The sequence below is a fragment of the Tachysurus vachellii genome, chromosome 8 (genome assembly GCF_030014155.1).
Source record: "Tachysurus vachellii isolate PV-2020 chromosome 8, HZAU_Pvac_v1, whole genome shotgun sequence".
In the NCBI taxonomy this organism is placed as follows: Eukaryota; Metazoa; Chordata; class Actinopteri; order Siluriformes; family Bagridae; genus Tachysurus; species Tachysurus vachellii.
In genome coordinates this window covers 23,567,472-23,583,271 of record NC_083467.1, presented here as the reverse complement: position 1 = coordinate 23,583,271, position 15,800 = coordinate 23,567,472, and the positions used below count along the sequence as shown (strand labels likewise).

Here is a 15,800-nt window from a genome sequence, read left to right as displayed (position 1 = left end):
CAGAGGGATCACACTTTTACCTAATTCGGATGTTTGATGTGAACCTTAACTGAAGCTCTTATCTACCTGATGCACTGCACTACATGGCTATTACATGACTGACTTTATAACTGCATGAATGAGCAGGTGTACAGGAGGTGTTTTCCTAATAAAGTGGGTGGTGTTGAACAAACTTGTTGACTAAACTGTGATGCTCAGAATAGATTTGCAATCAATTTAAAGTAAATTCCATCTAAAAAATTATTGTCATAATTATTAATAAAAAATATTAAAAAAATAAAAGCAATTATTGTTTAACTACAGACGTGTGTGTGTGTGTGTGTGTGTGTGTGTGTGTGTGTGTGTGTGTGTGTGTGTGGAAGAGAGAGGGAATTAAAGAGCATTTATCAACACCTATGCCAACATTTAAGAGAATGACTTTCACAGACCTTCTAGTAACTTCTGCTCGTTTTCTCGTTCTTCGTCTTTTCATCGCTTTGAAACACATCAAAACGCTTTATCCATAAGAGAACTGATACAGAATCAATGTTTGTCGTTCATTGATATAATGGAAGACATGTTTCTGGGTCACAGTTGGCTTGTAAACATGGCAGTAAGCCTCACACTGTAAGCCTGTCAGCTCGCAAAACACTTATAGCCTCGCCTCTGAAAAACTATAAAAGATGTTAATGTTGGGTGAGGGAAGTGCTGCGGAGATTAGCCAGTGGAAAACAGCTCGTTAGCCTTAGCAACTGAAAGGCTTTGCACTAATCTTTATCGTGGTGATGAAAATGATCCTGACTATAAAAACGCCAAATAGAAGAAATAGAAGAAACAAATAGATAGGTCATGCTGACAACATGTGGATGGATGTGAATAAGGCAGTGAATAACGCTCAAGAGAAAAAATAAGAACATCGTACATAGTCTTGAACTCAAAGATTGCATGCAGGTTTGATTCCGATGATAATAAACACTTATATTGCTGCTCATCTTAGTGCTCGATTTGAGTTCAATACGCAATAGAATTTTTTTTTGTTATTCAAATATACACACATCATATCTTTTGACTTTATAAATTTAAACAAAATTGTGTGTATTCATGAGCACAAACAAATACATTTGTTTCATTTCATTTGTAGGATTCATTTAATCAACACTGTATACCAATATACTGTAAGTATGTTGCTACAAAGCCGTTGCTGTACAGCTTTGAGTCTTCTCCAATATGTTCATGTTTAGCCTGTTTATCTTGACAAATTGTTTTCAGTTCCATAATTTACAAAAATCTCTTTAATAAACTCAGAATTTTAAAATCCTCCAGAAACTTTCAATGACATTTAAGTCAGGAGATCTGTTACTTTGCTCATTTTTTGTTTCATTTGTGACGTTTAAAGCCAGAGGTTGCAGACAATCTGAGCTACATCCTGATGCTCCCACCACCATGTTTCACTGTAGGTCTACTGTTGAATGGATCATACTTGCAAGCTTTTTTTCTCCAAACATGATGAGACAAATTCTATTTATATTATATTATATTATATTATACTATATTATATTATATTATATTATATTATATTATATTATATTATATTATATTATATTGTTTAAAAAGCATTTTAATTCGTCTAAATACTTTTAGAAGTCCAACTTGTGCTTCTTTTGCAGCTGAGGAGTGTGCATGTGGTGTAGAAACAGAGATGATTATGGGTTCATTCATTATTGTTATCACTGTTTTTACTGCTGCTTTCAGGTCATCCTGCAACTCTTTTCCAATGACTTATATCCCAAACGGAGAGTAAAGATGGATGCAAATGCAGTCAGAACTCATGTGTAGGTCAGGAGATGAGCAAACAGAGTAGACTAAACTAAGCAGGTGATTAATTACAAAAAGCAGAACGACAATAAGCAATGACAAGCGGCTTGGTAAAGTCAGTCATGAGAACATTACATGTTAATTCACAATGTGAGTGTATATACATTGTGAAAAGGTGTGTGTATTCAGTAAGATGTAGAGAAATGGGTATCCTTATCGTTATCATTCAGTCTGGTTCCTCTAGAGGTTCCTTAATTTCAAGGGCTTTTTCCTTGAAAAAATGTCATCACAAGTTTGCTAATTAAAGCTAAATTTTTATAATGTTTTTATTTGATACATTTTGTACAGAAATCTGGATTTAAGTGTTGAATAAATTAAATGGAACTGAATTAGTCTGAAAGCAGGTTGTGAATTATTCTGAGAGCAGGTCATATAGTTCACCTGTCCAGGAATGATTACTTGTGCTTACTTGAACCAAGTACTTGATTTTGTCTGGACCTGCAGCTTTTTCTGTTTTAGTTTTGTTTAATTATATTGTCTTTTTAGAAAGCTCAAGAAGAAGTTAATTTATTTATATGTAACCTTTATATAACACGAATATGTTCCCCTATCTATCAAGTTCGTTTTTAAGCATGTCTTTGTTTATACTGAGAAATACATACTTTTTTTGTTTTATTTATATGTACAAAGTCAAAAGACTTTTTGTGTGTAATACTGAATTGGATTTAAGCTTTACTAGGAAATGTATTCAAATCAAATTTTTTTGTTATTTACGTATTTGTACGTATTTGTAGACAATATGGTAAACGTATGTGGACACATGACCATCACACCCATATGTGTTTCCTCCCCAAAAGCTGAAAGCACACAACTATCTAGAATGTATGGGGATACATGAGTACTGAGCATCTCTAGAACAGTGGGGCTAAATATTGAGTTGTTTTGCCTTTGCTGTTATAATAATCTTCACTCTCTCTGTGAGGATTTGTGATCATTCAGCTACAAGAGAATTAATGAGGTCTGGTGTTCAGTCAGTGTTCAGTTCATCCCAAAGGTTTCAGTTGGGTTGAGTCAGGACTCTGTACAGGAGATTTTAGTTCTTCCACTACAATCTTCAACCTCCACACCATGTCTTTATCTTGCTTTGTGCACAGGAGCATTGTCATGCTTGAACAGGTTTGGGTTTCTTAGTTCCAGTGAAGGGAAATTGTAATGTGACAGCACACAAAGACATTCTAGATAGCTGTGTGCTTCCAGCTTTTGGGGAGGAAACGCATATGGGTGTGATGGTCATGTGTCCACATATGTTTGACCATATCGTCTACAAATATGTACAAAAATAACAAAAAAGCAATTGATTTGAATACATTTCCCAGTAAAGCAAAAATCATTTTTTAAGGCTATATTTTTGTTTATAAAATTTTTAAAATAAATAAAATTACATTTCTTCAAAGGAAAACTCATCTCAGGCTGCAAGTCATTTTTATATTACAAAAGGTCTTTGCATTCATTGACTGAATTCCAACTGAAAACATGTCTGAAAATGACAGAGATTCAAGAATTTATGCCAGAGGTGTGAGAACCATAATGATTGATTGATTGATTGATTGATTGATTGATTGGTTGGTTGATTGATTGGTTGGTTGTGGGACTATGGTGTGTTTGTTACCAAAAGAACTTAGAATGGATGAGACCATGGAAAAGAAAAGAAATACTAATATTAATGAAGTATTATTAATGAAATTTATAGGTGAAATATAGTGATAATATAGTGATAATATAGTCATATAGTGATACAACCAATAATCACGTTCTTATTGGTTTATTTCCCGTAATGGATGGTGCACTATTTCAAATTAAAAGCCACAATAAAAATCCCTAAACGACAGGTTGTAATAAATACCAAAACAAATAGATGAATATATTTGAATTCTGTGTACGTAAATTCTGTAAATTATCTTTTGCGTGTAGAGAACAAAACTGTAACTAATTATATATCACGTTTTCATGTAACCGGAAGCAGCCGCTTTATTATTAGGTTTTGTACCGGAAGTGAGGTGAGATTTATCTTAAGGTTGTTGTGTTCGGTCCTGTACTCTGTTGTTGTGTGTTGGAGGTCAGACAGAGGTTTGTATTTATTTCGGCCATGTCGGGGTTTCTAATGCAAATAAATATTATTGCGTATGTTTACAGTTAATTAATGTTACCGTGTTAATGTGCGTGGTTTTGTCATTTAGGGAAAAACTTGAGATATCAGGTCTGTTAGCTACTGTGCTAGGCTAACTGTGTCTGTTAGCTACTGTGCTAGGCTAACTGTGTCTGTTAGCTACTGTGCTAGGCTAACTGTGACCGTTGGCTACTGTGCTAGGCTAACTGTGACTGTTATCTACTGTGCTAGGCTAACTGTGTCTGTTAGCTACTGTGCTAGGCTAACTGTGACCGTTGGCTACTGTGCTAGGCTAACTGTGACTGTTATCTACTGTGCTAGGCTAACTGTGACTGTTATCTACTGTGCTAGGCTAACTGTGACTGTTATCTACTGTGCTAGGCTAAGTGTGACTGTTATCTACTGTGCTAGGCTAACTGTGACTGTTATCTACTGTGCTAGGCTAACTGTGACTGTTATCTACTGTGCTAGGCTAACTGTGACTGCTAGCTACTGTGCTAGGCTAACTGTGACTGTTATCTACTGTGCTAGGCTAACTGTGACTGTTATCTACTGTGCTAGGCTAACTGTGACTGCTAGCTACTGTGCTAGGCTAACTGTGACTGTTATCTACTGTGCTAGGCTAACTGTGACTGTTATCTACTGTGCTAGGCTAACTGTGACTGTTATCTACTGTGCTAGGCTAACTGTGACTGCTAGCTACTGTGCTAGGCTAACTGTGACTGTTATCTACTGTGCTAGGCTAACTGTGACTGTTATCTACTGTGCTAGGCTAACTGTGACCGTTGGCTACTGTGCTAGGCTAACTGTGACTGTTATCTACTGTGCTAGGCTAACTGTGACTGTTATCTACTGTGCTAGGCTAACTGTGACTGCTAGCTACTGTGCTAGGCTAACTGTGACTGTTATCTACTGTGCTAGGCTAACTGTGACTGTTATCTACTGTGCTAGGCTAACTGTGACCGTTGGCTACTGTGCTAGGCTAACTGTGACTGTTATCTACTGTGCTAGGCTAACTGTGACTGTTATCTACTGTGCTAGGCTAACTGTGACTGTTAGCTACTGTGCTAGGCTGTGACGAGTTTGTAGTAGCTTGATGGTTTTAGTAGCTAGTTATGAGATTCTAGGATTAGTTTAGTTGTTTGTTTAGGAGGATAACTAGTTTTATTTGTTCATTCACTGTGAGTGAAGTAGAAAAACACTAGCAGCTGATTTAAGTTATAGCAGCTATAACTCTATAAGCCATAACTAAGGCAAAGTTTAAATAAGTTAAAAATCAGTTGTAAGAGCTTCTGACCACTGTAAGGGTTTGTGTTGCTTGGGATCAAATTTTCAGGCATAATAGAGATGTCCGAACATCTGTATGTTATAAATGTAATAAATGAAATGTTAATGCAAACGTCTCAGACACAGAGCAGAAATGTAATAGAGACAAATTGTCATTTCTGCCGCTATGGCGTTTCGGCTCTGTTTCTGAGATGTTAGCGTATCTCTATAATATATATAATGGGTGTCAGATGTTATCTCTAATCTGATCAGTCACAAAAATAATCCCTACATGATCTAATCTGTATCATCTTATTAACTCACTATCAGTATTAAATATCAAATCAAATCGAATTTTACATACAGGGTACGACATGCAGTGAATTGCTTTTTGCATCTGTCCGGTATATAAGCTTAAAAAAAAGGAATGCAATTTAGGATAAAAAAAATTAACCAAAACCAAAAGGAGTTTAATAAAAAAGTATAAACTATATTAAAAAAACTACCGTATTTTCCACACTATATGTCACACCTAAGAGCCTTAAATTTTCTCAAAAATCGGCCGTGCGCCTAATAATCCGGTGCGGCGCCTTATGTGTGCACTGAGTTCCAAAAATCTGTAAAAATGTTGTTATGAGAATTTGGTAAGCGCTCCGCTTGATTGACTATCGGACCATTTCCTGCTGACACAGGGACATAATACATACACATATTACGCTGGCAGCGATAAACCAATCAGAGAACATTACGTAATATGCACAGTACGTACGCTTACCTCCGCCATACCTCCAGTAGGTATACTACCGGTATGTTGCAAAACAAAATTTTTCTTCCTAACCATTATGCGCTCCACACTCCAGTCCCGTAGGTGGCGGTAAATGCACCTTAAGTTGGTTTGCCATCCGCCAATAAAAATCAGATACTTACGAGGCATAGATATATACACTAGATGTCGCCTTGTATAGGGCAGTACATTGGAGCGAATGCGTCAACTGAGCCGCCATCTTGGTACAGGGGACCCCTCCTCTTAATGCATTAGCGTCAATGTAGGCAAAGAAATAAAATCACCATAAATCGTCATGAATGCGATTTCTAGTTGTTTTGGTCGTTCCAAAGGTCAGACATGTATTTATCATTAAGTCCAGAGAAAATTTAAGGTTTTGATATTAAGATAATCTACTTTTTCACAATATAATACATAGTGCTAGTAGGTGTAAATTTATTACTTACATTCTTCCACTTGAGTAAACTTCAAATGAACAATCACTACTTACCTTATAGCCTACTGCATGTAACACTGCTACAATGGTGTGACTATACATGTTCATTTAAACATTTAAATTGTATTGGTTTATTAAATATGATACACAAAGCAATTTGCAGGTGGAAGCAAATCACAAATTTGAGAGTAACATAATGTGAAAGTAAGATAGTTGAGGTGCCAAAGACTGTTCTATCTTTTATTTATTCTTTTCCCGCAATACTTTTGCCACATTAAATAAGTATGTACTAAAGTCACATAAACCAACAAAAAAAAACCCCACAAAGTTTGACTTTGAGGCTGAACTGCCAACCTAACTGGTGACATCTTTCCAGGACTGTCAGCTGAATTAACCATTTAAAAAAAAAAGTGTTTAGTGCTGCAACTGCAACTCGTCTCTGTTTATCACTTGGGAATCTACAAACAGATTCAGATTATTTTATTTAATACCATGTCAGCAATCAAAAGCTATTTTCATGGCAAAATTCAATTACAAAAACACAAATATCACAAAAATCAGCAAGTCATATTATACAATTATTTATTTTAATTAACATATGATAAAAAAAAATCCAAACTCTTTTCAGGCATAATGTCATTAAATATGTCTAAGTGAAGACAGTTGATAAAAGAGCATTCTGCTTGTTTTAAGTCCAGGACAATCTAATAAAATATCTTTTACAGATAAGGGAATCTTACAAAACGTACATAAAGTTGGGTCTTCACCTTTAAGCAAAAAAAGCATGGGTCAATTTTTAATGTCCTTATTAAGAGCTTCGGAATCTACAAACATTGTCGGTTTTCCTAACTGTCAAAAACTAATGAGTAACTATCATGGATTAGCTGCGGTCGTTAACCAAGGACTAAAACAAACCAACGGAACAAGAAATATAATTTCCTAACATTCAATATCATAAAACACATTCTCACTTGTGAAATGTAATCCCTTGCTGTCTGGTTTTTAGATTTCTTTCATTTGAACAAACAAATGCAACACAGAAGTCCGGCATCGTCCATGCATTTGAGGTAAAGGAGCACCGTACAAAGATGGCGGTGGTTTTGACGCATTTTTAGGACCCCAATGCGACATCTAGTGTATAGATATCTATGCTTACGAGGCACAATTCAAACTACAGGCTATCAGTTACGTGGTTGTAAATGGGAATAGAGCAGCTGCGAAAGATTTCAACATCAATGAATCTATGGTTCGGAAGTGGAGGAAGCAAGAAAATGAACTGTGCCAAGTTAAGAAGACACAGTAGATGAGGACTTTGATGGATTTGTGGGAGAAGATTGATTAAAAAATAATGTGTGTGTTGTTAAATAGTAGAATAAAGTTGAACTAAACTCACTGTTTTGCTTCCGTTACCTTTTTTGTAGACCACATGTTTTATCATGCGCCTTATAATACGGTGCGCCTTATGTATGGGTTAAGTACAGAAATAGACCCCGTAATTGAGACTGCGCCTTATAATTCGGTGCGCTTTATAGTGCGGAAAATACGGTATATAAAATACGAAAATGTAGGTGGAAAAATAACGTATATACATAAATGTGTATGGTTTTTAAAGTGTCCAGGTGCGGTATGGTGTGTAAATAGTAAAGTGGCACTGTGCTGTGCAAGTCCAGAGTTAAAGTGACCGTGACAGTCCAGAGTTAAAGTGACAGTGTAAAAAAGGTGTGCATAAAAACACATTTCTTCTCCCTTTTCACCTTTCGGACATTTTCTGTGATATCCATTCAGAAAAGACCTCACAGTGAGTTTACAGGAATAGTCTTCATAGAACGTTTTTGACTTGTCTTATACTCGCTGCACTGCAGATCAGAAGTTCGTATTATGATCTTCAAGGTGTTTTCCAAGTCATATATGTTTTTAAAATTCCGCTCACATCATGCCTCTGATCTGCTGGGCAAGAGAAAAAGAAAGTGTTTGCTTGGTTACTGTGATGTTTATATCAGAGTCATTTAAGGTCTCAGTGAAAACCCCATAACTTTTACTGTTATTTCTTAAAGGAAAGGGAAAGTTGTTTTGATGTGTTTTTCCACAGTGAACAGCGATGGGTGGGGATCATGGCCACAGCAAGCTGTCCATGCCTGACTACAGGACGTGGAAATGGCATGGTACTCCTCTGGAGTTCACACAAGAGCGGCTCGCACGGAGAGGACTGAAGGACCCGTGGGCAAGGTGAGACGCTCCATTTGACGTGTAGAGCGTACAGTGAGTTACAGCGGAAAAGCGACTGGAGGTCACTTAATTTTAACAAGCTTTGCTGACTCACTGCGTCTTGAGCCAAATCGTTGGTGACTAGATGTGGGTTTGTCTGGTGGACAACAAAGTTAAGCGACTTGGTACAGCGACCATCATTGGGAGTGAAGACAGAATAGAATAGAGCGTATGCAATTTGTGACAAAGAGCACACACTGCTTCTCCTTCATCTCTTATGATATGATGCACAGATTACGCTGCTGAATTTTATATAGAAATAAATCTCTCTCCAGAATGTTTCAGTTCAGCTGGTTGCTCCACCCAAAGAAAACGTCGTTACTTTGGCAACTAGTAGTACAGTGACTGGAGATGTGCAGCGATAAACTCACTGAAAAAGTGAAAGTGACGTGACATACGGCTAAGTGCGGTGACCCATACTCAGGATTTGTTCTCTGCATTTAACCCATCCAAAGTGCACACACACACACACAGCAGTGAACACACACACCGTGAACACACACCCGGAGCAATGGGCAGCCATTTATGCTGCGGCGCCCGGGGGGCAGTTGGGGTGGTTTGGTGCCTTGCTCAAGGGCACCTCAGTCGTGGCCGGCCTGAGACTTGATCCCCAAACCTTTAGGAGTCAGACTCTCTAACCATTAGGCCACGACTTCCCCAATGTATGTGCGAAGGCAGCATGATCGTGATGGACAGTTCGTGAACGAATCGTTCTTTTGAACCAGTTCTTTTTAGTGAACTGGATGAACCGGTTCAACAAATCGGACAGATTCGTTCTAAACAGTTCGCGTCTTGAGTCAGCGCTGATCCACAAGTTACTCACTTTCGGTCATGCCTGACAGTCGGTCCGACTCTAAATAAACTAATATCCCGGAGTATATGTAACTCCTGTACACTGAGCTGAGAGAACTGTGAGCTCAAGCTGTTGATACTGCGCATGCGTGAATTACTGAACCGATACAGCGAATCATCAGTACAGAACTGAGAACTGTTTCTTTCGGACGCGTCCGAGAACCGATGAGCTGTTGATACTTTGCATGCTTGAATCACTGAACTGATACGGCGACTCATCAGTACAGAACTGAGAACTGTTTCTTTCGGACGCGTCCGACATACTGAGAACCGATTAGCTGTTGATACTGCACATGCGTGAACCTTCAGAGCAAATTATACATATTGGGATATGCATAGTAACTAGTCATAGGCTATTACACATTTTTATAAAAAAAAATCATGCACTACAGCATGAGTGCGATTCGATATCTGACTATAACGTTATGTGTCTGCTATTGTACAATACGTTTCAGTAGCCTCCGTAGGTCTGATGAAGATAAGGGTCATCAAAGTTGGCAATTTTTTTTCATACATCAGTAATCTTTCCTTTCCTGCCTTTTTAAATCGACACATCCATAAAGATCGGTACACCTCTAATGCTCAGTGTATGTAGGTTACCTTTTTTTTATAACGATGATGTCTGGGTGCTTTTTCCCACCACTCAACTGGTGATAGAGATGCATGATGATTAGTCAGAGTATAAATAAGTTAACTTTTAAGAACTTAACACTTTAACCAAGCTCTTATGATTCATTCTAACCCTGAAAGAGTGAGGGGTCTTAGGGTTTAGAGAAAAGATCCAGGATGACTAATGGAATCACACCTTAAACAGTCACTGTGTTCACTGTGTCTCCCCCAAACTCCATCTACATATGTAGGCAGTTTGTAGCTCTTAACTGATTATTTTTTTCAATTCTGTTTGTTTCAATTAGTTCTGTTTGTTTAATGATAAAAAAAAGTCCTACAATCCACCCTGAAGTACACTGAGTGAAACTTAATTTTAGACATATTTAAATGTTTGTATTGTTGTTGTTGTTTTTTTTTGTTTTTTTTGTAGATGTAGAGATTAGTTGTTTGAGAGAGAAAATCATCAATGTCCCAGTTGTAGTCCCAGAGTCATCAGTGTCCCAGTTGTATTTGAGTCCTTCAGCTGTGTCCATACTCATGCACACCACATATTGAGTGTCTGGAATTTCATTAACATATCGTCGCTGTCAGGCGGAATCCTCGTATCTCGAAAACCGTTATTTTTCAGGAAATTAAAAAAACACTGTACCTTATCTGCAGTGCACAGGGTTTAGTCCGCGTTGCAGTGGATTGTCTTGTGCTAAATTCCTGTCCTCAGACGAGCACCAGAACTAGCGGGGGTCAAGATTTTTTTTTATTTGAGCCCAGTGTTTTGAAGACATTTACCTCAGAAGACGTGTTGATTCGTTGCGACTCTTATTAAGGAGAAATATGCCACGAAGCTCTCCCGCGGAGTGAGGAAGAGGTGGATAGTTGAAGTGTCCAATGGAGTTATGAGATTTGCGCTCAAGCTATTTTCAAGACTTTAGATTGGTTAATAACTTGTAAAAATAACAGACCCACGTGGGGACTGACCAATAGCATCGATATGTGAAAAAATATGAAATTGACCAAATTTGGACATATGCGGTTTCCGCCCGACGATATACAGTGTAAAATACATATGTTGACATCTAGACAAACATATTTATAAGCATTTAAGTTTGGTTTTCCTGTAGGAATATTAATACATTTTAATAGTAGTATCAATCAATCAATGTATCGACAAATCACCGCCAGTCGATGCATGATTCTCTCTTTCTGTAGCAACACCTGAACTTTACACTTTGGTTCGTGAGCAGATGGACCTTTCAACAATCAGCAACTGTTTCGTTTCCACTAAAACCCTGATACCGAACGCTGTGTTGTTTTCAGGAACGAAGCGTGGAGGTACAGCTTCGGCCCACCAGTCAGCTTCCGTGAAGTGATGCTGCGTGGATTTAGAACAGGATTCATCGCATTTGCAGTGGCCCTGGCTGTCGAGTACACGTTCTTCCCTCCGAAGAAATCAGAGCACTGAGCAGAGAGCAGCAGTCATCTGAAACAAAGAAGAGAACCAGAATCATCAGACTCTTATGCTCACTGCAGGGTAATAAACCACCTGTAACACACCTCTGTGTTTGCGTCATCACACGAGCCTACACATTGTACATGTTTTCGCTGAATGAAAAATAAACCAGTTATGCCAATGTTGTGTTGGAAATCTTTCAGCAACCACAGGTTTATAATCCAAACCCTATTATTCCACATAATCCAAACCTAACAATAAACAGATCTGTTTGGATTTGAACAAAGATGCCTTGATAAAGGTTTGTTTATTTATTTTATTTTTTTGGATGTTTATTTAGCATTTACAGAAGAGTTTCCAGCGGGTGAAGGAGAGTCAGGAGTGTGTAGGGATTTCTACATTGTACTTTTATACTACAGAATAAAACACAGTCCACACACACCGAGATGGGGGGCTCGAGTCATATGACTTGACTCGAGTCAGACTTAAGTCGCAAGACTTGAAACTTGCTTGACAAATATTAAAAAAAAACTCGACTCGACTTGAGACTTACTCCCACCTCTATCACACACACACACACACAAAGGAAACGTGTGCTGTAGTAATGGGATGTCCGGCTCCTTTCAAAGATTCGGCTCTTTTTGCTCGGCTCCCTTAAAAGTGCCGACTCTTACGGCTACCAAATGGCTCTTCATTCAGTATCACTCGGAACTTTCTATCTTAGCCTAATATACCAATTATTAATGGTTTGTGTGCCGGAAAGCAATGTTTTATTCGGCTTTTTTTATTTATTTATTTTTTTATAAAAAAGTTTTTTTATGCGTTTATTTCGTTACAAAAATACAGAGCGAGCTGCTTCTATCTCTTCAGTGGTCGGTTCCATGAGATCTGTGTAGGGTTTCCGCTCATTTCTGCACTTTTATTTCCCCTGTACCACTACATGTACTCGCTGTACCAGAATGTCAGCCCCCTTCCTTCTTTCACATAATGGTATGATCCTAGTCTGTCCTTGCATGTAATTGGCTGAATGGTGTGTCCATCAAAGTCTTTAGGACAGAGGCGTTTCTTAGTTTATTGGTAAACATTTTTTGTATTATTCATTTGAAGAGAGAAAATAGAGTCTGGTACAGATGGAACGTCTGATATGAGTAAAATAAATCAGAGGAATGAGTTGTACATGTTATGTATATTCATAACAAACTGCTTTTACTATTATTATGATGAGTCCATGAGATCTGCTTGTGTTTTTTCCCACCAAACAAATGAAGGAAGTATTCACACTGAGCTTCCTTTTTTTTCATTCAGTCAGCTTATCACCTGAGGACCTGGGAATTTACCACACACACACACACACACACACACACACACACACACACACACATTATTTATTTTAATGTATTTCATTTTATTTCAGTTTTTTTTTGGTCAGTGTTGGCTTATTGTTTTTACAGCACAGTGCTTCTAAATTCTCCATTCTGATTGGTCATAAAGTGTTTCTATAATAATAGCAGCTTCAATAATAATAGCAGTTTCTATAATAATTGCAGTTTCTATAACAACAGCAGCTTCTATAATAACAGCAGTTTCTATAACAACAGCTTCTATAATAACAGCAGCTTCTATAATAATAGCAGTTTCTATAACAGCAGCTTCTATAATACTAGCAGTTACTATAATAATAACAGTTTCTATAACAGCGGCTTCTATAATAATAACAGTTTCTATAACAGCAGCTTCTATAATAATAGCAGTTTCTATAATAATAGCAGGTTCTATAACAGTGTCTTCTATAATAATAGCAGTTACTATAACAGCAGCTTCTATAATAATAGCATTTTCTATAACAGCAGCTTCTATAATAATAGCAGTTACTATAACAGCAGCTTCTATAATAATAGCAGTTTCTATAATAATAGCAGGTTCTATAACAGTGTCTTCTATAATAATAGCAGGTACTATAACAGCAGCTTCTATAATAATAACAGTTTCTATAACAGCAGCTTCTATAATAACAGCAGCTTCTATAATAATAGCATTTTCTATAACAGCAGCTTCTATAATAATAGCATTTTCTATAACAGCGGCTTATATAATAATAGCAGTTACTATAACAGTGTCTTCTATAATAATAGCAGTTACTATAACAGTGTCTTCTATAATAATAGCAGTTTCTATAACAGCGGCTTCTATAATAATAACAGCTTTTATAATAATAGCATTTTCTATAACAGCAGCTTCTATAATAATAGCAGTTACTATAACAGTGTCTTCTATAATAATAGCAGTTACTATAACAGTGTCTTCTATAATAATAGCATTTTCTATAACAGCGGCTTATATAATAATAGCAGCTTCTATAATAATAACAGTTTCTATAACAGCAGATTCTATAATAATAGCAGTTACTATAACAGCGGCTTCTATAATAATAGCAGTTACTATAACAGTGTCTTCTATAATAATAGCAGTTTCTATAACAGCGGCTTCTATAATAATAACAGCTTTTATAATAATAGCATTTTCTATAACAGCAGCTTCTATAATAATAGCAGTTACTATAACAGCGGCTTCTATAATAATAGCAGTTGCTATAACAGTGTCTTCTATAATAATAACAGCTTTTATAATAATAGCATTTTCTATAACAGCATCTTCTATAATAATAGCAGTTTCTATAACAGCGGCTTCTATAATAATAGCAGTTACTATAACAGCGGCTTCTATAATAATAGCAGTTACTATAACAGTGTCTTCTATAATAATAGCAGTTTCTATAACAGTGTCTTCTATAATAATAGCAGTTTCTATAACAGCGGCTTCTATAATAATAACAGCTTTTATAATAATAGCATTTTCTATAACAGCAGCTTCTATAATAATAGCAGTTACTATAACAGCGGCTTCTATAATAATAGCAGTTACTATAACAGTGTCTTCTATAATAATAGCAGTTTCTATAACAGTGGCTTATATAATAATAGCATTTTCTATAACAGCATCTTCTATAATAACAGCAGTTTCTATAACAGTGTCTTCTATAATAATAGCAGTTTCTATAACAGCAGCTTCTATAATAATAGCAGTTACTATAACAGCGGCTTCTATAATAATAGCAGTTACTATAACAGTGTCTTCTATAATAATAGCAGTTTCTATAACAGTGTCTTCTATAATAATAGCATTTTCTATAACAGCATCTTCTATAATAATAGCAGTTACTATAACAGTGTCTTCTATAATAATAGCAGTTACTATAACAGTGTCTTCTATAATAATAGCAGTTTCTATAACAGTGTCTTCTATAATAATAGCAGTTTCTATAACAGCGGCTTCTATAATAATAACAGCTTTTATAATAATAGCATTTTCTATAACAGCAGCTTCTATAATAATAGCAGTTACTATAACAGCGGCTTCTATAATAATAGCAGTTACTATAACAGTGTCTTCTATAATAATAGCAGTTACTATAACAGCGGCTTCTATAATAATAGCAGTTGCTATAACAGTGTCTTCTATAATAATAGCAGTTTCTATAACAGCGGCTTCTATAATAATAACAGCTTTTATAATAATAGCATTTTCTATAACAGCAGCTTCTATAATAATAGCAGTTTCTATAACAGCGGCTTCTATAATAATAGCAGTTACTATAACAGTGTCTTCTATAATAATAGCAGTTTCTATAACAGCGGCTTCTATAATAATAACAGCTTTTATAATAATAGCAGTTTCTATAACAGCAGCTTCTATAATAATAGCAGTTTCTATAACAGCGGCTTATATAATAATAGCATTTTCTATAACAGCAGCTTCTATACAGTAATAACAGCAGCTTCTATAATAACAGCAGTTTCTATAACAGTGTCTTCTATAATAATAGCAGTTTCTATAACAGTGTCTTCTATAATAATAGCAGTTTCTATAACAGCGGCTTATATAATAATAGCATTTTCTATAACAGCAGCTTCTATAATAACAGCAGCTTCTATAATAATAACAGTTTCTATAACAGCGGCTTATATAATAATAGCATTTTCTATAACAGCATCTTCTATAATAATAGCAGTTTCTATAACAGCATCTTCTATAATAATAGCAGTTTCTATAACAGTGTCTTCTATAATAATAACAGCTTTTATAATAATAGCATTTTCTATAACAGCAGCTTCTATAATAA

At 36.2% G+C, this 15,800-nt stretch overlaps 1 protein-coding gene across 1 annotated transcript; it reads left to right on the top strand.

The window, feature by feature from the left end:
* The first annotated feature begins 3,840 nt into the window (after positions 1-3,840).
* Positions 3,841-11,801, top strand: ndufb3 (NADH:ubiquinone oxidoreductase subunit B3). Its single transcript, XM_060876996.1, has 3 exons — positions 3,841-3,921; positions 8,537-8,673; positions 11,488-11,801. Exons 2-3 carry the CDS (start codon positions 8,546-8,548, stop codon positions 11,630-11,632), a joined length of 273 nt encoding a protein of 90 aa, XP_060732979.1. The 5' UTR covers positions 3,841-3,921; positions 8,537-8,545; the 3' UTR covers positions 11,633-11,801.
* Positions 11,802-15,800: the final 3,999 nt, after the last annotated feature.

What these genes read in the sequence shown, in the direction of transcription:
- ndufb3 (XM_060876996.1), top strand. Translation starts at nt 8,546, where the DNA reads ATGGGTGGGGATCATGGCCACAGCAAGCTGTCCATGCCTGACTACAGG. An exon ending in CTGAAGGACCCGTGGGCAAG is followed by an intron (nt 8,674 to 11,487) that starts GTGAGACGCTCC and finishes TGTTGTTTTCAG; the next exon opens with GAACGAAGCGTGGAGGTACA.